Consider the following 25152-nt stretch of genomic DNA (forward strand, 5'->3'; position numbering starts at 1 on the left):
CTACCTGTAGCCTTTCATCCCTCTACAACAAACCAGACTGCTATAAAGATGACATCTCTTGAGGTGTAGATTGAGAGGAAGCTGACATTTAATTAAAGCTGCTTGGTTTTTCTCATTTAAATGTTTTGTCTCAGTAAATGGAAATAACTAAAAGTAAAAGATGACTGCTTTCACTTTCATTACACCTTGTCGTGTCATATCATGTGACGTTTTAGTTTGTGTGTGTGTGTTGAGCTGGATTACATGATGTTTCATTTTATGTACTGTACGTATTTATTTTGGTATAATTGTTGCCTTTTAACTTTGTCCCAGACCAACTGTTAAAATGGATTTAAGGCTCATTGCTTCAGTGTTCAGTCTTATGTTCATTCATATTAACAGCTTCTTCTGTTCTGGATAGCATTATATATAAATGTAGTTGTGAACAATACCACATTGTGTTTTCATATTTCTTAGTGTGCATTGCAGTGGATCAAATTGTGTATGGACATGTTGAGGTGACCCTGTTGCTTCTACTGTGCTGTCTTGGCATAAGCCCTCACACCACATCAATTATGAATGGAGCCCCATGTGGCTCACGGTAGATTGCCGCACCCCCTCCCCTTACTGTCAGTTCACTATCCACACTGACAGTGGCATGGCAACGTGATGTGCATCATCGATTTGAACCACTGGGATTCAAAGATGTAGAGTTCTGACTTCCTTTGCATTCCTTTTCCTTCAAAGACAAGCAAGTTTAGTAGTTTATATATTGGCCAGTTTTTCTAGTTGGGCAGTGTTTTCCAAGTGTTTGTGTGTGTATATGTGTGTGTATAATCGGCGCATAAGATTCTGCCTCCAGCAGGAAGTAGGAAAGTCTGATAAAAGGCTGATTGTGCACTTAATGCTTAAGTTATTGTCTGCAAGTTAAGGTCATGGCCTTGAATAAACCTTTCAGTTTGAACCACTGAATCTAATTTAGTAATGCTTGTGAAACAAGTATAAAGGCTATCATTCGCAAATGCTGTATTTGGGGAGAGTTGCTTGCTCACATGCACGTTTCTCTCTGTAGTTGCTCAGCAATAGCTCCTGTTGTTGCATTTTAGGCTGCTCTTAAGCTTGACAGGAAATATTGGTTAAAATACTAAAGAGGTGCAGGTAGATATTAGAAAAAGTGTCTGGTTTTTTTCCATCTGCTCACTGAATCTTTAATTTCTTGGGCTCTTCTAAGGGGCTGGTTCTGAGGGGTGAGGCCGCAGGACCAGACTCAATGAGTTTCCAGCGAAATGTCCGAGAAGTCAGGGCAGAGCACCAAGGCAAAGGATGGCAAGACCAAGTATGCAACCCTTAGCCTCTTCAACACGTACAAGGGCAAGTCTCTGGAGACCCAGAAAACTGCAGGTAAGTCAACTGACCATTCTTACAAACAAGATGTTGTTATTTACAGAGTTCTCTGTATGTCCAGGCTACATTTCACCTCAAAATCTAAAACAATGAGCGGCATTTTGCATAAAGAAAATGAAGCAAATGGGAAAATGTTTACATTTAGGGTGCGTTCACAATTGTTGTTCAGTTCTCTTGGTTCGTTTGCTCCAGACCAAAAAAAGAAAACAATACTTTGGTCCTGGTCCGCTTAGCTGGCATTTTTGACAGCGAACCTAAAGATACCGAATTTAATAGGATAGTGATATGTTCACAACCTAATGGGTCGGGTTGAATGACGTACATTTTGTTCCAGAACTTGCCAAACACCCCTTTGTCTTTAGCGTCTCTCGCCTCTGTTAACGGTATAAAGAGTAATTTTCCACACACACGACATTTTGAAAGAAGATTGCATGCAGTTCGAGTGCAAGCCCAGAACAAGAGATCGGTTGAAATATGTACGGTCGACCGGTGCATCAAGTATGTATTGATCATTGTTAAAGCTAATGTTACAAAGCTAAAAATTTTGTAGGCTATTTGTCCGTCAGAAGACACGTCTCTCTGTGATCACTTAAAATGTTAAATTATCAAGGTTAAAAACATGTGCAATTGATAAACTTTTGTAATGATGCAGCAGTGATGTATTCGTCAACTGTCCCGAGCGTCTTTCATGCTGGCCCCGGGCCATCGGGCACTCCTTATTGTCGAGCCCTGATAAATGATTCTTATATCTGATATCTTTGTCAGACAACAGGTTTGTAAACGGGCTCATACACATGCGAAACTGTGTTGCACACCTGCTACTGTAGATTTTATTGTTTTCACGGGAAGACTAATTCTTATCATGATAGGTTGGGTTGAATGATGCATATTTTGTTACAGAACTTATCATGTCGCGTAGCGTCACATCTTGTCATTACATCCTGTTTTTGGTTCGTTTACAAGTATTTGGTCTGTGTTGCATTTGTATTTTATTCCAACCACACCAAAGTTAGTTTGGAAGACGGACAGAGACCGGATGGCAGCGTTCACACTTAGGGTGTGTTTGCACTTGTGGTGCTGTTCGTTTGGTTCCTTTGCTCTGCACCAAAAAGGAAAATGATACATTTGGTCCTCGTCCCCTTAGTGTTCACACTGGCTTTTTTTTTTTTGACAGCGAACCTAAAGATACAGAGCCTAAAGGCATAGGAGTGCTACGTTCACAATCTGATTGGTTGCGTTAAAAGATGTATATTTTGTGACAGAACTCACAGAACACCCCAAACAGAGGGCGTTTTGTGTTTTGTTTTTTTTAAAAGTGGTCTCTGTCCACTTGTTCAGTGCGTGCCAGGGTTCGGATGACAGCATTCACACTTACTCAGATGAACCACACTAACAGAGCAATGTTTTAATCACACCAAACATGACAGGTGCGAACACACCCTAAAATAAATTCAATAGCTCTTAATACAGACAGTCCCTTTTTTGGATGAAATGTAATCTTGATATTTCGTGTCTTGCATATGACTTGTAATGACTTGCTTTGTAGCTCTTAAAACAAGAATGGTTCATTGAGTAGAGTGTCAAGTGATGCACTAGAGTCTTTGAACTGTTGTTCATTGAGCTTCCCAATCAGCCTCCTTTGCATCTCTGGATCAAATAAGCAGCCTTTGTCCACTCAGTCACCACTGTGCATACCTATGAGCTTTAAGAGAGGGAGAACATTTGTTGTAAGATTACTGCTGCAATTAACAGTGTTCCTGTACAAATGGTGTTGCCTTTTTGGTCAGAAAAATTAAATTCCTTTGCCCAAATGATGAGATTGGTGATTTTTTTTTTTTTTTTTTTTTTTTTTTTTTTTTTTTTTCTTCCATTTAGTTGCCGCCAGACATGGGCTCCAAAGTTTGGGCAAAGTTGCGGTCAGTCGACGCATGCCCCCTCCCGCTAACCTGCCCAGCCTAAAAGCTGAGAACAAAGGCAACGATCCTAACGTTAGCATCGTACCCAAGGACGGCAGCGGATGGGCCTCCAGACAGGATCAGCCAGGAGACGAACGGTAAAATTCCACCCTCTTAAATGATAGGTGTAGTTCCTCTTGCAAGATCCGTTTTGGATGTTCCAAACATACTTTCACATTGTCTTGTATTCATTAGATTCTTCTGTTCAGCTGGCACTTCTCTCTCTTTTTTTTTTTTTTTTTTTTTTGATTGTAGGCAGCAAGAGACCCCTCCACCCCAGCCCAAGCCAACTGTGCCCCAGACCTCTGATGCCCCTCTGGGAGGCAGCCGCTCCTGGGCCAACAGCAAACAGTCTGGGCAGCTGGACGGTAAGCTGTTTCCTCTGTAAACCTTTTCATTGTTGCCAGCTCTCAAAATGCTACTTAGTGAACTGGAAATCCTTATCTAAACGAATTTAAGCCACAGAATTACGTTAATTATGAGTTTTGAACTGCTCAAGCCAAGTGCTTAAATGTCACTGTGTCTGCAGGAGCTCCTCGGATGAGCAGTCAATTCCATCAGGAGTTTCCAAGTCTGCAGGCGGCGGGTGAGGCGGAGAAATCAGGCGATCAGGAAGATGAACCCTATGGGCCAGGCCCCAGCCTCAGGCCTCAGAGTAAGACCACCATCTTTTGTTTTCTTGTGAGCTTTGTTTTTTTTGTTTGTTTTTTTTTTGTGATAGTAGTTCATGAGTCCTGAACACGTACAATAAGTCCTGAACACGTAAGATATAATGACTGTTTAATTCACTGGAAGACTGAGAGGGCCTTTGCGCAGAAACTCCACATAAGCTTTATAGCAGAAGTAATAGCAGAGTTTTGTTTTTTGTGAATTTATTTATTTTTTATTTTTTATTTTTTTGTGATAGTAGTTCATGAGTCCTGAACAGTTAAACTGCCCGCTGTTCAGCAAAATCCTTCTGGTCCCACAAATTCATTGTTTGTTTGTTTGTTTTTTTTTAGCGTTTTTGTGTATTTGAACCCTTTCCAGCAGCGACTGTATGATTTTGATCATACAGTCATTGTTGGAAAGGGTTCAAATACATTTACATACAAATACAGAATTTTTCTGAAGAACAGCAGGTAGTTTAACTGTTCAGGACAAACAAGGGACTCATGAACAACTCTTACTAAACAACAAAAGCAGCACAGCTGTGGATCATTCAGGTAACAGCACAGTATTAAGAATCAAGCCTATGTAAACTTTTGAACAGGGTCATTTGTATCAATTCAGCTATTATTTTTTTCTTATGGACTATATGTAAACATCTTTTATGTGAAATATCTTGTTCAGGTCAGTACTAGGGATGTCACAATACTCAATATCATATCGAACCGTTCGGTGCGACGTCCACGGTTCAATATGCGCTTTTGAATTAAGATTTTTCAATTTTGCATTTAAATAACTTCCTTGATTTATTTCTCTCGGACTTTGCTGTATGTGTGCCCGCAATTTCACATGCTGAAATGAGGAAAAGTTTCCCTGCTTATAAAAAGCAACACACGCACAGCATCTTCCATTCTAATGACATGCAATGATAAGCCTTTCTAAACCTTCTGTCCAACAAAAGAGTTATAAAAACAAGTTTTTCTACATTATGCATTAAGTTTTTAAACATTATGACTTGTTTTTAATTCACAACATCAGTCGAGTGTTTGAAATAACTTCCTTATGTGATCTGATGTGGATTATCACAGAATGAGGCAGAAAAAACATTCTATACTCATTCTATGTATGTCGATTAGCAGTGGCTTATGAAAATACACAAGATGGCTGTGAAGATCTCAGATAAACCATACATTATTGCAGACGAGTGTTTATTGTCCTTTTCGTCATTTAAAACTTTTAACGTAAATTTATTCAGTTACAGCAATAGCGACGCTTTTATTCATATTAGAGAAGCTAGAACGGAACGTCATCAGCGCTACTACTTTGACGCAGATGTGTTTTTTTTGCACGAGGGCGCCCTTTGGCGTCCAGTATGAATGAAACCCATTCTATTTTGCATTAAAAAATAAAAAATAAAAAATAATACCTCTCTCAAAAGAAAAGTTAAGCAGACATATACTAAACCATGATTTTTCCGGTGTACAGAGGTTTACATGAGTATTGTTAATTTGTTGCAAAAAAAAAAACAAAACACTGAAGTGGCAAGATATCAGAACCGAACCGAAAACCGTGGTTATTGAACTGTGGACTAACTGTATTGTTGCATCCCTAGTCAGTACTAAATAAAAAATAACATGCATTTTGTATGATTCCTCTTATTTTGGTAAAATAATAACATTTTGCAGATTCTGCAAGGTGTATGTAAACCTTTTGACCTCAACTCTATTAGTTGCAACCATTTGGAAATAAAAGACATTCAGCAGTTTCTTAATGATTAGTATAATCCTTATCGTCCTCCCTCAGATGTGGGTAGCTGGCGAGAAGGTGGAGGCAGGAACTTAAACGTTGCTCCCAGCCCCTCAGAGGCCGATGGCAAGCCCTCTGAGGAGTCAGGCGTGGGTCGAGGCACACCATCTCCCTCGGGGGACTCCGATGAGGCAGGGAAACCCTCTGCAGGGGAGAGCAGAGAAAAGAGAGATGCCAGAGACAGGCTCCCACCTACTGCCCCTCAGCATAAACTCAATGGTGGCCAGCAAGCAGCGAGAGGAATGTCATCTCAGTTCCATGCTGCCCAGTTCAGGAGCATGATGCCACCATATGTGAGTGATGATTTTGCCATTGTTTAAAATTTAATCTGACATGCTGCTATGTGGTGTTTTTGGTTCTGATTTTGTGAAGTGTATTTTAATGTGCCCCCTATCTTTTCAGATGTTCAATGCTTACCCTCGAGGGCCCTTTCCTCCTGTGCAAGGCAGCTTAAGATACCCTGGACAACAGGAGATGTCTAAGTAAGTGGTCTCTTAAGGTTTTTATTGATCAAGACAAGCAATTTGGTATTTTGGGGTACTTCCAGGACAGTGGGAGTTTTGTGAAATCTAACTTTTTCCTTTTATATGCTTAGGGGCCCACGGTCTGGTGGAAGACCCACCCAGCCTCCTTCTCAGTCATGGCTGCAGGATCCAGACAGGCCATCAATTGTTAGTGCCACTGAACTAAAAGAGCTAGACAATCTGGACACTGAAGCTGATGAGGGTTGGGCAGGTGAGAATGACAGTTGGATGTTTTTGGGGATTTTTTTTGGTTCATGGTTACGGAAGAATTGGGTGGTAAAGTGTACATTGTAGGCTTGCCAGGGTGGTTGGTGTTATCAGTATTACATGGTGTTTGGTGTTTTTTTAAAATAGAAATAAAAGCTATTTTGGTTAGTTGAACAGTAGACACTAAAATTATAAACTGAAGGGATCTGCTCCATACCTATTACATTGTAACATATCTCAATTTTTCCATTGTCAGTACTTATTCATGTTATGAGTAGTCTTATATTGGGAAGGTCATGGAAGCAAATCAGAAGATGCCCAATAATTTGAAAGTGATTGTGAAGTTCGTAATACATTAGGTTATTAGGTATTTTCATATTTTATATTTAAACCATTTGCTAATTGAGTCACCATTTTTGGTCTTATTAGGCGCTCAAATGGAAGTTGACTATACTGAAAAACTGAACTTTAGTGATGATGAGGAGAACCATTCGGCTAAGGACAAAGGCGATAACTGGTAAGCATTCATCTTCAAACAATGTTTTTGGGCATAGTGAACATTGGCCCTATTAAACTCTTTCTTGCTAAAACACAGGGAGTGGATGGCTAAAGTTGATCGCATGCGATCAAGAAACACTGATGTTCAGGAGGGATGGAAGGAAGGAGAAGAGGAGAGGCGTGACAACAAGAGCTCATGGGCGGAAAGTGGAGACCCCAGGGCTCCCTCCCCTGGCAATATTGTCCATTATAGCAAGACGGTACTTCCACAAGACCAACAGGTGTGGGGTGCACTAGAACAGTTGTTCAGTCTCTGATTTGACAATGTTGGCTTGTTTTCTTAATTTTGCTTTATTTTCATTTTGTCTAGGGCCAAACTGTTGGACGTACTGTGGGAAGTGGTGGTCCCCGTGTTACAAAGCTGCCCACTACAGCACCCCCTGCTGGTGAGGAGGAATCGGAAGCATGGCGACAGAAACGGAAAAAGCAGTCAGAGCTCTCGGAAGCAGTAGAACGGGCTCGCAGACGGCGTGAGGAGGAGGAACGGCGCATGGAAGAACAGAGACTTGCTGCATGCAAAGAGAAACTCAAACAACTGGAGGAGAAACGACGACCTTCGACTACAGAAACTACTAAACCACCTACGCAAGCTCATGGTGATCACCAGGAAGTGACTGAAACTGTGCCTAAACTATCTGCTGAAACTCCACCCCCTCAGCCTCAACCACCACCGTCCCCTGCACAGCAACCCTGCCCTCCCATGCCAACCCATGAAAGGACAGAACCCACTGTGGAGGAAGTGCCACAATTTGTTACCCGACAACCTAGCCCTCCTGTCCATAGGACTGCCCCAGAACCCCAAAGCAAGGTTGATCCTACTGTAATGGAGGAGGTGCATAGACAGGTGGAGAGACAACCAATGAGAGACTACTTCAGTGCTGAGGAGCCCAGAGGTAAATGTAAATGAATTTAAAAACCATGTAACGTATTAAAATAAAGTGTGCTAAAAAAGTAGCTTGGGGTGCGGTTGATGTGATTTGCTGGTACAGTTTACTGTTAATCTGAAAGCAGTGCATTTTAAATATTTAATTTGCATTTTTGCGTGCTTCTGTCACACTTGTTACACTTTCGCAGAGGATTGTCTCTGAAAATGTTTTCAGCTTGTATTCATTGCATCTCTGGCAATGCATCTGTGCCAGAAAAAATGCTAATGGGTTTCTGTTCACATGACATTTTGGTTTAAAATCTAAAGAATCAAATGGTTGCAGCACTAGCTATGCCAAGGTCATGGTTGATTTCCTGTCACTTTGGATAAAAGGGTCGCCAGGTGTGCAGGTGCTAGTTTTAGATTCAAAATGGTCTTTTTTTTTTTTTTAAATCCCTTTCAGTTGAGGAGCCTCAGTTGTCTTTATCCAGACTGGATCATTCTGTCAGTGAAGATGCACCTCTTCCATCTCAACTGGAAAATGAGGGAGACACTGGGACTGCTGTTCGCCCTTCTGTCACCTCTGGTTACTCGAAACAGTTCCAGAAGTCTTTACCACCCAGGTTCCTTAGACAACAGGTGCTCACACATTGTCATGACTTCAAGCATCAACATTAGTTTGAACCCTGTAGATGATAAATGAGGAATAGTATCCTTTATAGTAATTCCTGCGTTTATGTAGTGTAATTTTTATTCTCTTAAATTCTTCAGGAACAGCTTAAACAACAGCAGTGGCAGCAGCAGCAACAACAACAGCAGCAACAGAGTGGAGGGGGTCCAGTCTCTCCCTCAGGGGGTTCAGTTCCCCCTCAGCACAGATCCTTATACCAACCTCTCGGCCCCCACCACCAACACCTTGCCTCAATGGGCTTTGACCCGCGCTGGCTAATGATGCAATCTTACATGGATCCTCGTATGATGTCTGGGCGACCACCAATGGATATGCCTCCTATGCACCCTGGTGTGTTTTGCAAACTAAAATTGTTTTCCTTCCTAGTATCTTGGTAACAAATCCAAGCACTGTAACACATTTACAAAATGCAGTAACACTTTCACTCAATGTTTCACTTCCTCTGTTTAGCCCATATTTTTTTTTTATTATATCTCTGATCACTAGACATTACACCAAAACATTGCATCTGATAACTTATAATTTCCCCAGTTCTGTATGTGCATTCTGTTTTAAGTCATTGTAATTGTTTGATATTTCAGGGAGAATGCCTCCTAAGCAACTGGTACGACGAGAGCCCACAGACAACAGCAGCTCTGGATCAGACACTTTTGATCATCTTACCCGACCAATCAGAGAACATGGCGTTCCCAGTGAACCTCGAATGGTCTGGGGTTCTGACCCATATCCCTCAACAGAGCCCTTGCCCTCTTCTGGAACCGTTAAAGGGCGTGAAGATGGCAAGGAGGCAAGGTGAGAAACTGTTTTAGAATAAAATTAAAAAGCTATGGGTATTTCCCCACTGTAAGAAATAATGATCAAGTACTAAGAACTTTTCTCTCCCCTTTGTGATAGATTGGATGCTGGTCTGGAGTTGGATAGAGGTCTTTCAGGTGTCTACCCTCAGGACCATAGCCCACTTGAGCCCCGGGGCAAGAGCGACTTCTTCAGGGATTCATCTGAAACCTTGTCTGCTTTTAGTCATGTCCCGGAAGAGGTTCCGAGTCTCCTACAGACTGACAGACCACCAGTCATCCCTTCTTTTGAACCTGAGGAGATTAACCTCTCTGGTGCAGATGAGGTTGAAGCCATTGGACAGGCTGTGTTAAAACGAAGTATTTCTCAAGGCTCTAGTCACTCTCTGAAACTGGAAGAGCCCAGATTTGAAGGACTTACCATAGCACAGAAAACCCTGGACTTCCCTGATACTGTGGAAAGACCAGAGGAGAAGTCCAGAAAGGAGCCCTTTGGTCAAGGGTCTGTGATCAACAGCCGTTCCACTCCTCCTGTGGCTAATGATGGTATGCACAAAACTGACAAGCTTACTTTACCTGCACCCAGCAAGCAGAAGTCAGAGATGCGCTGGGGATCCCGTGGATCCGGATCTGGAAGGAGAGATGGTCCCGGTGGGGAGCGGCCAGTGAGGAGATCTGGACCTATTAAGAAACCTGTGCTGCGAGACATGAAGGAAGAGAGGGAACAGAGAAGAGAGAAAGAAGAGCAGCATGAACGAGGGGACCGATCCAAAAAAGAGAGCACTGCTCCCAAAAGTGCTGCTTCAGCTGCTGTAGAAGCATCCGATGGACCGAAGCCCTCTGGTGATGGGAAGAAAGTAGTGGTAGAACCTGAAGTGGGAGTAGCAACTGGTGGAGCAAAGTCCAGAGATCTGCAGGCAACTGTATTACCTGCAGCAACAACTGTTGCTGAGGATAAACCAGACAAGCTTCCATCTAATGACAAACGTCCTGAACCCAAACTACCATCTCGCAAAGAGTCCAACCTCCCTCCCAGAGCTTACCGCAGAGACGAGAGGGAGAGAGACAGAGACAGAGACAGAGACAGAGACAGAGAGACCGAGAACGAGACCGAGACCGAGAGAGGGAAAGAGATGTGGAAAGAGAGAAGGACTGGCCTTCTGATTTTAAAGGCCGTGGTCGGGGAGAGTACTATTCCCGTGGACGGAGTTACAGAGGCAGCTATGGTGGGAGGGGCAGAGGTAGCCGTGGCCGAAGTCGAGGGGACTACCCGTACAGAGAGCCACGGTCACGCTCCGACTTGCCGTTAAGTGCCACAGGGACTGCTGGTTTCCGCTGCAGGGAGGAGAGTGAAACCCGTAGCGAGAGTTCAGATTTTGAGGTCTTGCCCAAGCGCAGACGCAGACGAGGCTCGGACACAGACTCTGAAAGTGAAGGCAGAGAATCTGCCAGTGACACCGGAGCATCAGACCGTGAGCCCAGCGCCAAACCGAGCAGACCGCTTCGCCGCGAGTTGCCGGAATCTCGCTCCTCTAAATCTGCTTCTGGATTTGCAGCCGGAAATCTTCCTGAAAAACCTGGGTCTCGAGATGAGGATGGACGACCTAAACCGGGTTTTCTGTTAAAGGGTGAAGCCTCACGCCGGGGCAAGGGAGGCTTACACAGCAGGCGAGGTGGTGGCAGAGAACGAGGCGGCCACCGATCTGCTCCTTTCCGTCGGGCCCCTGTTAAAGAGACCTCACAGTGGCCCTCGAAGCCCATGGAGACCTTTCGGCCAGAGGAAGCAGAGACCTCGCGCACTGATAGCACCCCCTCTGAAAGACGGCACACCAAATATGACAACAAGAAGATCGGAGAGGGTGGACAAAGCATACGGGAGAGGCCCCGGAGACCAAGGGCAGCCCGTCCTCCCAGACAGGACAAGCCCCCACGATTTCGGAGGCTTAAAGAACGTGAGGCAGCAGTGTTTGCTGGGGAAGCTACTCCTGGTGTGCCAGTACCTACTTCGGTCTCCCCAACGCTGTCTAAAGCTCCTGGAACGCTGGTCACTTTGCCTGAGGGAGCGGCTGATACCAGTACAGCACCTTCTCTTACTCCTGATGTGACTCCTCCTGAACTTCCTGTCACAGAGACGGTTGTTCCTGAAATGGGAGCCACCACTGTAGTTGCTGCTGGCAGCAAATCACCTGATTTGTCCAATCAGAACTCTTCTGACCAGGCCAATGAGGAGTGGGAGACAGCCTCTGAGAGTAGTGACTTCAACGAAAGGAGAGAGCGAGAGGACAAGAAGCAACTTGAAGCAGCTGTGACAGCCACCGCTGCTGCTTCCTCGTCGGTGCCCACACAGATCTCTGGGGGACAGAGCAAATCACCCACAGAAAGTGTGGCAATCCCTAAACGGGAGATAGCCTCGGCAGCCAAGAGGAGCTTCTCTAGCCAGCGGCCTGTGGATCGACAGAACCGCAGAGGAAATAGTGGGCCTAAAACGGGTCGAGGGTACCCTGGAGGCAAGAGTGAGAGAAGGGGAGGATCTGGAGCCAAATCGGGACGCAGGGGGTAAGTCCTGATCTGTGTTGTCCCAGGAAGCAAAGAGTTTTAATATAGCAGTTTTAGGTGAAACTCACTCTGTCCTGCAGAATTTACCCCCAACCCTAGTTAAACATCTGATCCAGCTAATCAAGGTCTTTAGGAGTGCAAGAAACCTTTAGGTCAGGGGTGCCCAAACTCAGTCCTGGGGGGCCAGTGTTCTACAGAGTTTAGGTCTAACTTGCCTCATCACATCTGCTGGAAAGTTTCTAGTATGCCTAGTAAGAGCTTGATTAGCTAATTCAGGTGTGTCTGATTGGAGCTAAACTTTGCAAGACACTGGCCCTCTAGGATCGAGTTTAGACTCCCCTGCTTTAGATGCATATGTTGGAGCTGGCCCACCAGGAGCTGAGTTTGAAACCCTTGGTTTAAGGCAGGCTCTGCTTTGCTCATACTTGAAGTGCTTAGTACTGCTCCTGGAGGGCCAATGTCCTGTAGAGTTCAGCAAAAACTCTTAATTAAACACCTAAACCTATTATCTTCTAAACTGAAACATTCAGCAAGGTGTTTTGGAGCATGTTGGCCCTCCGGGAGCGCGACTGGACAAATCTTGTGCATCACCAGCTTAAGGTTAAGCAATTGATTAATTTATGCCTGGTTAAAAACTACCAAAGATTCTTCCATTTTTAAACAAAATGCTTCCATTTGGACTGGACTCTTTCTCATGAGCCACCAAGAAGTCAGAGCACCTTAACAAATGCAGAGCAGCATGTGAAAAACATAACAGCCTCACAGCTGTCCACAACAGTTGTGTTTTAGGAAAGAACCGCTAACGTTTTCTTAAGACAGTATAAAAAGCAGTGCTCTTTCATGCTTTTGTAAACATAATTTCATGGTGATCAGTTCTATTATTCAGGCGTTTATTTAAAATGGAGCCTTAGGACATTAAGTTCTTTTTGGTTTTGGTTGTTTTTTTTGTTTTTTTTTAAATAGAGCTTTGTTTTGATTCAGCTGCTTAGGTGATAATTGCCTGTGAGTTTTTGACAGCCCTCCAAATAGACATTTATTTTTAGACGGTCTCTTACTTTAACAACTTTTATTTTGCTGTTACCCCTCCCCCTCCAAGCAATCCTCAGATTCTAATTTATTACTGAGCGTTGTGTGTTGTTGTTTTTTTTTTTTTTCTGATTGCGTGAACCCCCTTAAAAGCTGTTTGACAATAGTCAGTAAACACACGTATGACTGCACCTCAGTTTTAAGAGGTAGTTCATCCAAAAATAAAAATTCTGTCATTAATTACTTGCCTTCATGTCGTTCCAAACCCGTAAGATCTTAGTTTATCGATATTTTTTTTTTTTTTTGAAATCAAATCTGACGGTTTCTGACTATGAGAATACTTTTTGTGCCCCCCCCAAAAAACTTTATTCAACAGTTTCTTCTGTTCCGTGTCAGTCTTTGCACTCCTCTGCATGCAAACAAGGCACATCGCATCCAGGCTCTATATCAGAACGCCGGCTCCTGTGTCAGCAGCATCATATGTATACGTCGTGAAGGAATTGTTGAATAAAATAATTTTTGTTTTCTTTGCATACAAAAAGAATTCTCGTAGCATCATCAAATTACAGTTGAACAGGTTTAGCAATGTCCTTACTACCTTTTGGCCCTTGAATATGGTAATCACATTGCTGTCTATCCAGCATCAGAAAGCTCTCAAATTTCATCAAGAATATCTTAGTTTGTGTTCTGACATGGGTTTGGAACGACATGAGGGTGAGTAATTCGTGACAGAATTTTCATTTTTGGATGAACTATCCCTTTAAAACAGCCCTTAGAGTACCATTTTGATCATTACATTGGCAACTGTAAACAGCCTACCATTACACTTTAGTTAATGAAGCATGTTATAAAGCAGTAGGCCCATAACTCTTGTAGTATATACTTCAGTCTCTTATGGCTTTCTGCATTATTAAACCATAATTAAAAAGCATAATTAAAAACTTATTTGATTCTGGCTTACTGTTTTTCTGTCTTTACTAATGTTTTCTCTCTGTTTCTTGCAGTGCTGCTGCTCAGAATGCAGAGGCCGCTCAGGCCGGTACAGGTCAGAAGGCTGGGAAAGAACCAGCGCCCAGCCGCCGGAAGGAAGAAGCGAAACAAGCTGTCAAAAAACCCAAAGAGAAAGAAAATGCTTTGTCTCAGTTCGATCTCAACAATTATGCCAGTGAGTATCTAAGTCTTTTGTCTATAGTATATCATATCAACTTGTATTTTTGTAAGTTAATGCACTCTGTAACAATTTTTCATAATCCTTATTTAACTTTTTAGTACATTTTTAGTAAATTTTTTGCTAGCTAATTCATTCAAAGCTTTAAACTACTTGAAATTGCTGTTTATTATAAAATAGTAATATTATATTATGGAATTGTTGAATTTCAAAGTATTTGGTATACTAAATATAATTGTTTAACACTTGTTTATCCTCATTCCTCCCTTCCCCAGGTGTAGTGATCATTGATGACCACCCAGAGGTCACGACACTGGAGGACCCTCAGTCAAACACGAACGATGACGGGTTCACAGAGGTTGTTTCACGGAAGCAGCAGAAACGTTTGCAGGATGAGGAACGAAGGAAGAAAGAGGAACAGACTGCACAGGTGAGAAAAGGAGGGAATGTCTTTAGTCCAATGTAGGGCTGTCACTAGTGATTATTTTGGTAATCGAGTAATCAGATGATTATTCTGACAATTTATTCGGATTCTTATAATTTTTGTAGTGACATATTATAATACATAACGTATTATAAACAATAGAGCTAACATACATTACGCATTATAACAAATGACTGCAGAGGGTGCCAACGGCCTGACGATTGTTTTGCACTTTACTGCGTGATCTAATCCTTGTTTAATATTGACTAAACATTTAATTCAGGTGTTACTCAATGCGGGCAAAAAATTGTTTAAATTGAGTACTTTAATTGAATAGAGGAATTGTGACATCCCTTGTCCAATGCATTGCACCATTGCAGTTGGTACACAAGCCAATACCTCATCTGATGTTTGCAGAACTGGAGTAAAAAGGGCTCTGGAGAGAAGGGCAGGGGAGGTGGTGGTTCTAAACTCCCTCCACGGTTTGCCAAGAAGCAGCAACAGCAGCAAGGATTGGCAGCAGGGCAGCAGCAACCATCAGCTCCAGCTCCACAGACCCAGTCTGTCCCTCAGCAGCCTCAACCACAGCCAGCTATTTCTGTGTCGCAGCACAACCTTCCTGCCTCTAACCAGAGCACTAGCTCACCCCAGCCTCTTGAGGGCGCTGTGGCACCTCTGGCCCCTGCATCTGTAGACTTCTCTGCAAAGAGTCAGACACACAACACCCTGGGTACGGAACTGTGGGAGAATAAGGTGGCTGGCTCCACTGTTCTCTCTGATGTCAAGAAACGTAAGTTTCTCAACTTAAAGACATGCTTACTTGCATTTTTAGTTTAAGAAACTATTCAAGTCAACATTCATATCCACCTTAATTTTCAACACTGAAGTAAGCCTATGGCCGAGACTTTCGGTTCATTATCCACTATAGGGAAATAACGAGAAGAACAACAATGTGCAGTAAATGGTAAAACTGTTTACACTACAAACCTGTGTTCATAATTAAGACAAAACATTAAAATATGGAAAGACAACAATTTGCAACGTCAAGCAGCAAAACCAGTTTTGTACAGCTAAAAATAGATGGACGTGGATGAGAACGGAAGCCAGACCCATAAAATTTACAAATAGCCATGTCCACTCTTAAGGGGAAAATAAGGTGGATAAAGCAATTAATTTGAGGCCAGTGAGATTTTTCTTGACACATTTGGTCTTTTGGTTATTTTAACAACATAGTGGCAGTTCTGCTTTTGATGGTTGTCCCATTTGTCTGTTATAGTTGGACCTATCAGCCCTCCCCAGCCTCCCTCAGTCAGTGCCTGGAACAAACCCCTCACTTCATTTACTGGGACTGTTACACCTGAGGTGAGAGGAGGATATTTGAATTTTAATTAAGATTTAACTGGCTGACCAACACCATTTTGATTAACTTTTATGTGCTGATGTTTTTGTGGGTTTGTCTTTTAGGGTGTGAAAGCGGGAACAGAAAGTGGGGTTGAGCTGGGCATGGACAGCATCCAGTTTGGTGCCCCTTCTTCAGCAGGCAGCACTGACAGTGACGGAGTGCCCGCCCTGCTAGAGAAAAGCTCTGATAATAAACTACCAGAACCCAAAGAGCAGAGACAAAAACAGCCCCGTGCTGGACCTGTCAAACCTCAAAAGGTAGCATTTGCATCACGTGGCGTTTTATAATGGTTTGCATAAGTGTGCTGTGAAATTTGCCGTTTTTAATGAAGCTAAAGATAAAGTTGTTAACATTGATTTGCAGAAATGGAAATGAAACCATTTTTCCTAGTGGTGCCAAACGTTACAGAAATCTCTATAAAGGTGTAAATAGTACGTTGTTTAAAACAATTTTTCCTCCACAGTTACCTGACATCCCTCCTCCAGAGCACAAGGAGTATAAACCTGGTCCCATCGGTAAAGAGCGTTCGCTCAAGAACCGTAAAGCTGCCAAAGATGTGCGTCAGTCCGATGGAGAGGGTCTGGATAAAAATGGAACTAGAGGCAGCCGAGACAGAGACTCCAGCTCACCCACTAAAGACAAAGTTCCTGAGCTGGGTGGAGACATTGAGGGCATGATTACTGCTCCATCAGCAGAATACTCCAGCAGCTCTAAGGTGCAATTTAATATCCTTCTGCTTTAACTCTGTCATTAAGGTTGATCATATATCGGGAAACTGTTTGAGCGATGTTGCCAAACCATGTTGCTTGGGCCAACAAATTTCTGGATAATTTAGATCAGTTGCCCTGTGTCACACCTGGATGCCCGTTGACGGTAACATTGGTCAAAAAGTTGCCTAGTGTATCATATCACTAAGGATGCAATTATTCCTCGATTCTATTAGAGTATTCGATTTAAAAAAAAAAAAAAAAATCCTAATCAGTCAATACTGGAATTGGCGGATTCAACACATTAAACCCATTTAAAAAATATAATAAATCATAATGCTGTTAATAATACACAAACGCTACAATTCTATTAAATATATGCAGTGCAGTTTTATTATGTGCTTTATTTACATGCGTGTAGGTGATGTATGTGTATCTCAGAGTGGCTCCATTCACAGTAAATGCTGCTACACAAACTATTATCATTTACATGTGTGGAGCATCTCAAACTCCATCTTCAAATTCCATGCATATTGTTGTGAGTTTAGTTTATTATAACGTTCATCAGAGAATGCAATGTGCGCTATCTCATCAGATTTGTAAGGTAAATCATTTATAAACCTACGCAAACACAGGAGAATACATCAGTATCTTTCTCAATATGCTAACCGTTCACCGCGCTTTCAAAATAAGTTTAAACCCTCACTCTGAGTTTACGCATATTGATGTCCACAAATTACAGTAACTGTGGCTTTTTTATCATAAAGAAATGGCCAAATATTAAAGATTAAGTGGACATTTGAATTAAACGTTGAGTCAGTGTTAAACACATTAAATCACGCAGTAAAGTGTAAAAACAATTGTAAGGCTGTTGGCGCCATCTGCAGGCATTTGTTATAATGTGTAATGTACAGTACATTAGTTCTTTTGTTTATAGTTCATTATGTATTTTAAAGTTTTGTTCAAGAAAACCATGTGATTACTTGCTGTTGATACTTTATTTGAACTAATTATTATTGCCTCATTGCTATTATATGCATTTTAAGTCATTTTAAAGGCCATTGTTCACTTGGGTCTATTTTTATTACTACAAAAAAAAAGAATTATAATTAATCATCAGAATAATTGACATTACTCGATTACCAAAATAATTGTTAGTGACAGCCCTACATAACACTATCGTTCAAAGGTTTTGGGTCAGTGTGTCATTTTAAAAGTAAGTTTTCTGTTTGTTTTTTTTTTTTTTTCCATCTTATTTTAAATGATGCTTATTAAATTGTTTATTGCCTTATTTCACAATATTAGTTTTTACTCTAATTCAATTAAATGCATCATTGGTGAGCGCAAGAGACTTTTAAAAACATTAAAATCTTACCAACCCCAAACTTTTGATTGGTAGCATTTTATGTAGAAAAAGTTGTAGAGAAGTTGTTTTCTTAGTGTGTCTGTTTATTTTGCAGGAATCCGTGACTGACTACACAATCCCATCTTCCTCGTTAGCAGACAACGTCCCCACTGCAGGGACTAAGATGGAGGAGAGCCTTGTGACACCTGTTAGTGCTTCAGTACTGTAATCTGTATGTGTGTGTCGGGTTTCTGTGCATGCTCTGATCGCTGTTTCTTGGTTGGTTCAGGTGGCGCTCCCACACCCGTTGCCTATTCAGCGAAGAGAAGCCCTGCAGCAAAGCTCCAGCCTTGCCACAGTCTCTCCTGCTACTGTTGACCTCACACTTAAAGTAAGATACACACACTAAATTCATTCTGATTTTCAAATGAGTCATTCAATGATTTAAAGTACGAATCCTAATCCACCAATCAAAAGCATTAGCATACCACCTAATGCTATATATATTTTTTTTTTTTTTTTCTCCCCACTTTACACATGTAAATGCAGATGCTTCTAGAAGCATCTTTTAAACTGCTCATCACTGTTGTTTTGCAGATGGAATCTGCACGCAAAGCTTGGGAGAACTCTCCTAGTCTTGTGGAAAAAAGCTCGCCTGTCACCTCCTCTGCTTCCCCCATCACCAGTGGAGGAGGAGCAGGTAGTGCCTCCTTCAACTCTTTCTCCAGTGCTTCAGTGCCTCAGATACCTGTGGCCTCGGTCACCCCCAGCACCTCCCTGTCCGGTAAGAGTTCATGCTTGACCAGTACACCCCACAAATGGGTCGGAGAGTAAAAAGGCAAAAAGTTTTAATAGTGGGCTTCTGTTACACAGGATCTGCAACCTACACAACGTCCTCTCTTAGCACGAAGAGCACATCAGCCTCTGACCCTCCCAACATCTGTAAGGTAAAACCCCAGCAGCTGCAGAGTTCAGGAATGTCCAGCAGTAACTTCTCCCAGTTGGGCTGTGCACCTTCTCTGTTACCACAACAGCAGCAGCAGACCCCACAGGTGTTCGTATCCCAGTCTGCAGCAGGTAAATTTATATCTCGTGACATTCTTGTGTAGCTCCTAATTTATTATTATTATTATTATTATTATTATTATTATTATTATTATTATTATTATTATTATTATTATTATTCATTTTGAATATTGTTTCTGCTCATCTAATTTAGTATACTACAGATCAAGTGTTTGGGGTCAGTAAGTTGTTTTTTTTTTGTTTGTTTTTTTAAGCCTCTTCTCACTAAAAATGCAGTTAAAACAGTGTTATTTTGAAATATTATAATTTAAGACATATTTTAAAAAATTAAACAAATATAAAAGTTTTCTGTTTTGATGCATTTTCGAATTTAATTTATTCCTGTGATGTCAATGCTTGATTTTCAGCTGTCATTACTCCATTTTTCAGTGTTCATACAAAGTGCTTAAAGTGCTTGAATTTTACTTTTTTTTTTTTTTTTTTTTTTTTTTTTTTTTTTAATTTGAGGCCTGGAAAACCTTTAGAAATGGCAATATTTCTGAAGAGGAACTTGAAAAGTGCTAGAATTATTTAAAGACATGTCTATGAAATAAGAGTTTACTTTTTTCAAGATCACACATCTTTTAATGCAAAATTCAGACAATTAAAAAAAAAAATCATACTTTTTTCCACTTATTTCAGTTAATGTCATAAAACTAGTGAGCTGAGCCAGTAGTAGTATTGACAGTGTTGTGTTTTCATGGCTGAGAAAGAGGAACAGATGAACTGAATTAATTGAGTGACTTATTTATGCTGGAACCTCTCAGATTGATTCAGATTCCTGACTTCGATCATTCATTTTAAGTGATTCACTAACAAAAACCAGTTAAAATAAAATGAGCCATTTGTTTTTTGAATTTCGACATCACTTGTAATGATTTTAAAAAGTATTTATAGTTGTGGGTGAAACTGAGCTTTTCGAAACTCTAAATCAGTTAAACCGTTGTCTCACGAAATGATTCACTGTTTCGAATTGCTCCGATTGCGAATCATTTCAGATAGGGACTTCAAATTGTGTATCACGAATCACTCGATTTAGATCAGATCTTCAGAGAGGGTTCATGAATCTTTCCGCGAATTGAATGATTTGTGATCTGCGCACTGAGTTCTGATCTGAAATGGTTTGTGAATCATTTGTTTTTAGATCTGAATTTTGCAGCGGGTACACAAATCTTTATCAGATTCCATAGTTTAACTTTGGTTAGTTGGTTAGTATTAGAATTTGTAGTTACCAGGTTTAAACTAAACACATAATTTTCATTTTACAGTATCTGTACAAAACCAGTATTTTTAAAGAATTAAATTTAAATGTTTTCTATTTTGAATTATTTTCAAATTTCATTTATACATGTGATGTCAAAACTAGATTTTTCAGCAGCCGTTGCTCCCATTTTTCCATGTTCTTCAGAAATCCTTCTTATATGCTGATTTTGGTGCTCAAACATTTAGCAATGCTGAAAGCAGTTGTGCTGCTTAATATTTTTTTTGAATTATTTTTTTTTTTATAATTTTCAATATTTAAACAATTAATTGAAATAGAAAGAATTTGTTTGTAACAGTAATCTCAATCTTTATCAGTTTTATTGCATTCTTACTGTTTAGAAGTATTAAGTTCTTACTGACCCCAGACTTTTGTGTGTAATTAAGTTTTTTTTTTTTTTTTTGTTTGTTTTTTTTTATTGTATTTATTTGTATAGCATTTCTTTATCTTAGTGATCAACTCTTGCTTCTATTTGTGAAGGTCCTGCAGCCCAAATCCCAGCCTTCTATATGGACACCAGCCACTTGTTCAGTACGCCCCACCCTCGATTGGCTCCTCCCTCTTTAGCCCAGCAGCAAGGCTTTCAACCTGGACTCTCACAGGTATAAAACACCCACACCACACAATCACATTTTATGTCATGATCCATGAATAACGTTTTCAGTGGTCTAATTTTTCTGAAGTTACCGAGGTTATTTAACACCCTTTTTCTCTCTCTGTAGCCTACAGCGGTGCAGCAGATCCCCATCCCTATTTACGCACCTCTGCAGGGGCAGCACCAGCACCAGCACCAGGCACAGCTGAGCCTCAACACTGGACCTCCAGTGTCTCAACCTCAAGATCTCTTCAGCTCCTCCATACAGCCCTACAGGTACTGCAGCGAAGCTGCTGAAATTTTACAGCATCCAGCAGTTTTATATAATGCATAATATTCAGTGCATTTATCATATGCTCTATTGCTTTCACAGGTCTCAGCAAGCATTCATGCAGAACAGCCTCTCCCAGACGTCTCCCATGATGCTGTCTGGGACGCCACTGCACAGTTACCCTGGAGTGCAGCCCCCAGAACTTGGCAAGCCTCAGTCCAACCTGGCCTTCCAGCAGACGTCAAACACCCAACACATCCCTATCCTGTTTGAGCCTCAGCTGAATCAACCCTCTGGCATGGGAGGGTCACAGCTTATAGACACTCATCTACTGCAGGTCAGAATTTAAGTCCTTTGGATGATGGCCTAGTATTTATTTTCTCTTCTTCCACTTATTCAACCTGCCATGACTGTGATCTAAAGTCTGTTGTTTTTTTTCCTCTCTCTCTGTGTGTGATTATCTGCAGCGTCAGGGAATGAGTCAGCACTCAAACCTGTACTCTGGACAAGTCCAGCAGCAAAGCAGCTACTACAGCTCAACACAAAGTCCCAGCTCTGCCCTACAGCAGGTGACGGTTCCTGTGCCAGGTTCACAGTTGTCTTTGCCCAACTTCGGCTCTGGTGGTGGTCAGCCACTCTTGGCTTTGCCTCAGTCCCTACCTCCGACCCCTCCCCAAGCCCCACCTCCCAGCCTCAACCGCCAGCCCCCCAGCAATCCGCCCTACCGTGGCCTTATTGGCCAGAATACACACAGTATGATGCAGCCTTCCAATAAGGTTTGTGCACAAATGAGCATACACTAATCATGCTTTTGTTTTTTGTTTTTTTTGTTTTTTTTTTTTAATCAAGTTATTGACTGTAGACCAGGTATATATACTATAGAAGCCAGTTTCTGCCACTGAATAAACATTTAAAAATGGCTGTTGTGACTTTTTATCTCAGTTCTTACTTTTTCTCAATTGCGTGATACAGACTCACAATTCAGACTTTTTTTCTTGCAAATGCGAGTTTGTATCTCGCAATTATGACTGTATTTCTCACAATTGAGTTTTTCTTAAGTTTTATTTCTGACTTGAAGTCAGATCAGAGTGTTTATCTCACAATTCTTACAAATGAAGTCAGAATTGCGGGATATAAACTCAATTCTGACTTTTGTTGCAGAATTAAACTCTCAAATGCGAGACAAAGTCAGAATTGCAAGCTAAAAACTCGCAATTCTGACTTTGTCGCAAATTCTGTTTTTCAGTATTGAGTTTAACTTTTATTTCTGACTTGAATTCAAATATGCAAGTTTCTCACAATTCTTTAAAATTGACTTTTGCTGCAGAATTGCATGATATAAACTCACAATTGAGAAATAAAATCAGAATTGCAAGATAAAAACTCTCAAATCTGACTATTTCTTAGAATTTTTTTTTTAACTTTTATTTCTGACTTGAAGTCGGATATGAGTTTCTCTCGTAATTCATAGAAATTAAGTCAGAATTGCGAGATATAAACTGACAATTTAAACTTCGCAAATGCAATTTTGTATCTTGCAATTCTGACTTTATTTCTCAATTGTGAGTTTATTTCTTAACTTTTTTTTTTTGATCTGATCATGCAGTTGACTTCATTTCTGAGTTTCAAGTTTATATCTTAGTTCTGAAAAAAAGTCAGAATTGTGAGATGAAAGTCGCAAATTACCTTGTGTTTTTTTTTTTTTTTTAATTCGGTGGCGGAAAAGGGCTTCCATAATTTACACCTGTGCTTGGCAATTGTTTATTTTTGACCCTGTTGTATATTCATACCTGCAAACTTGGTTCACAAATTCACTGTTCTTTTTATGTTGTTTTTCATCTTATCCTTCTCTGCTTAGTAAAGTGGTCTTTATAAGCATAGCACTGCTTTGTGTAAGGGGTAACCCAGTATTCTGCCACCTGTTTTAGTTCCAATTATATATACATACATACATTTATTAGGCTTAAGTGTTTTTTGTTTTTTTTTTGTAAATTTGTTTAAATCATGGTTGTTGTTGTTGTTGTTGTTTTCAGAAATGTTAGCTTTTAGGATGTTACCACAGACATTAGAGTTTCAAAAAAAAAAAAGTTGCTACCTTACATGCATTTCTATTCTAATATCATCATTTTCTGAAACTGAAATCTTGTAGTCTAAATCTTATACATGCTGTATATTGAAACATTTCTGCTTTCTGTTGTAGATGTGTGAGATGGATCTGAAGCTCTTCAGTGGTGGAATGGATGTGAAGCCTGGAACTCCACCTGTCAGCGCCAGAAGCACTACCCCCACTTCTAGCCCTTATAGGTGTGTATGCATACAAAACTTTTCAGCTTAAAGCCCAGACACACCAAACCATCATCAAAGAACTAGTGGTGACTAAAGCCTTGCAGCATCTGCATCCGAGCCAAAACGTTAGGCCTGAAAATATAGCAAAGACTAGTGTCAACAGGCAGCTAGCATATCCATTCTGTGCCTGCATGAGAGGAAATGGCTCTCCATATTGGAAGTGTTCTAGCTAGGACTGTGAATACGCACTACTGGTCAATAGTTTGAACATCATTTAAAACACCTGGTAAAGAAGTCACACGTTAACATGCGTCATTATGACGGCGCACCCCTTACGGCATTGGTCGTGCCTTTTGTTTACACGGGGCTCGTTCCGGGACTAATCCTGGCAATGTTATTAGGTCCCCATCCTGGGATCAATCCCAGAACGTGTTTGCTTTCACACAGAAGGTACTCTGGCAGTTTTCTGGGATCAGGGCTCTGTGTGAAAGGTGCAATAGCGATATTTCTCACTGATGAGCTTTGTGGGCAATTCAACATGCTCAGTCGGCTGAAAATCCTCTCATTAGCGCCAACTACAGAAAACATTGCAAAAACAAGGCAGACAAATCCTTAATGGCAGCCCGATCCCTGATCTGTTGTAGCCATATTTTGTATGTTTTCTGACTGCTTCCTTGTTTGTGTTCTTAGGGCGAGCTCCACAAGCCCCAGTAGTCAGTCTAGCAAGATGAACAGCATGCTGTATCCCAAACAGTTTCAGTCGGGATCTGCAGGAATGCGCATTGCCCAGCACTTCCCAGGACAGTTCAACCCACAGGTCAGTTACTACAGGCACAAAGTTAGTTGTTGGAAATCTTAATTTTATCACACTTCTTAAGGAATTAACAACATTTCCTGTGTCAAACAGATGTTGTCTCAGGCCAACATGGTGTCTCCATTAGTGCGTCCACCCCATGCGAACTCCTTTCCTGGAGGGGTGCAGCGTTCTCCCATGGGTCCACCCATGTCCCCTAATCTGAGCGGAGGTCTGATGCCCCATCCCAGACCCCAGCATCCTCCACGTGGACCACCTGGTCCTTCATTAGCACCCCGTGGCACACAGGCTGCCCTGAAAGCAGAACAGGACCTTAAGGTGAGCGTTGTTATCACTTTAAAGTAAATGGGGTGTTTTAATTGAAATAGCAGTGCAATAATTCTAATTAAAATACACATTTAACTAAACTAATTGGAAGGTTGTTTCTGCCACCGAATTGAAAAGGGAAAAAAAAGGTAATTGTGACTTTTTATCTCAATTCTGCCTTTTTTTTTTTTTTTTCTCGCAATTGCAAGTTTACATCTAGCGATTCTGACTTTTTTCTTAGAATTGTGAGAGATAAACTGGCAATTCTAAGAAGCCAGCAATGCGAGACAAACATTTCTCGCAGTTCTGAGAAATAAAGTCAGAATTGCGAAATATAAACTAACAATTTGTATTTTTTTTCCCTCAGAAATGTGAGTTTATATCTCGCAATTGACTCTTTTCTCAGTATTGCGAGGTTCTGATGCATCTGAGTTAAATGGTTACTTCACCCCAAAATGAAAATTTTGTCATTAATCACTTACCCCCATGTCGTTC

At 41.2% G+C, this 25152-nt stretch overlaps 1 protein-coding gene across 1 annotated transcript in view; it reads left to right on the forward strand.

Moving 5' to 3' along the window:
- prrc2c (proline-rich coiled-coil 2C) overlaps positions 1-25152 on the forward strand; it is a 31049-nt gene that overhangs the window by 2464 nt on the left and 3433 nt on the right. Inside the window, 32 exon segments of the mRNA XM_051138294.1 lie at positions 1211-1380; positions 3259-3436; positions 3594-3706; positions 3868-3993; positions 5790-6085; positions 6195-6274; positions 6388-6527; positions 6953-7040; positions 7119-7302; positions 7392-7974; positions 8410-8585; positions 8718-8967; positions 9219-9429; positions 9532-10522; positions 10525-11987; positions 14018-14178; positions 14457-14611; positions 15023-15395; positions 15882-15967; positions 16070-16264; positions 16471-16722; positions 18175-18267; positions 18349-18450; positions 18657-18843; positions 18933-19136; positions 20866-20987; positions 21108-21256; positions 21354-21588; positions 21719-22027; positions 23452-23555; positions 24228-24354; positions 24445-24669. Coding sequence (XP_050994251.1) covers positions 1266-1380; positions 3259-3436; positions 3594-3706; positions 3868-3993; positions 5790-6085; positions 6195-6274; positions 6388-6527; positions 6953-7040; positions 7119-7302; positions 7392-7974; positions 8410-8585; positions 8718-8967; positions 9219-9429; positions 9532-10522; positions 10525-11987; positions 14018-14178; positions 14457-14611; positions 15023-15395; positions 15882-15967; positions 16070-16264; positions 16471-16722; positions 18175-18267; positions 18349-18450; positions 18657-18843; positions 18933-19136; positions 20866-20987; positions 21108-21256; positions 21354-21588; positions 21719-22027; positions 23452-23555; positions 24228-24354; positions 24445-24669 — 8073 coding nt within the window. The 5' untranslated portion in view covers positions 1211-1265.

The sequence above is a fragment of the Labeo rohita genome, chromosome 20, assembly GCF_022985175.1.
Source record: "Labeo rohita strain BAU-BD-2019 chromosome 20, IGBB_LRoh.1.0, whole genome shotgun sequence".
NCBI lineage: Eukaryota > Metazoa > Chordata > Actinopteri > Cypriniformes > Cyprinidae > Labeo > Labeo rohita.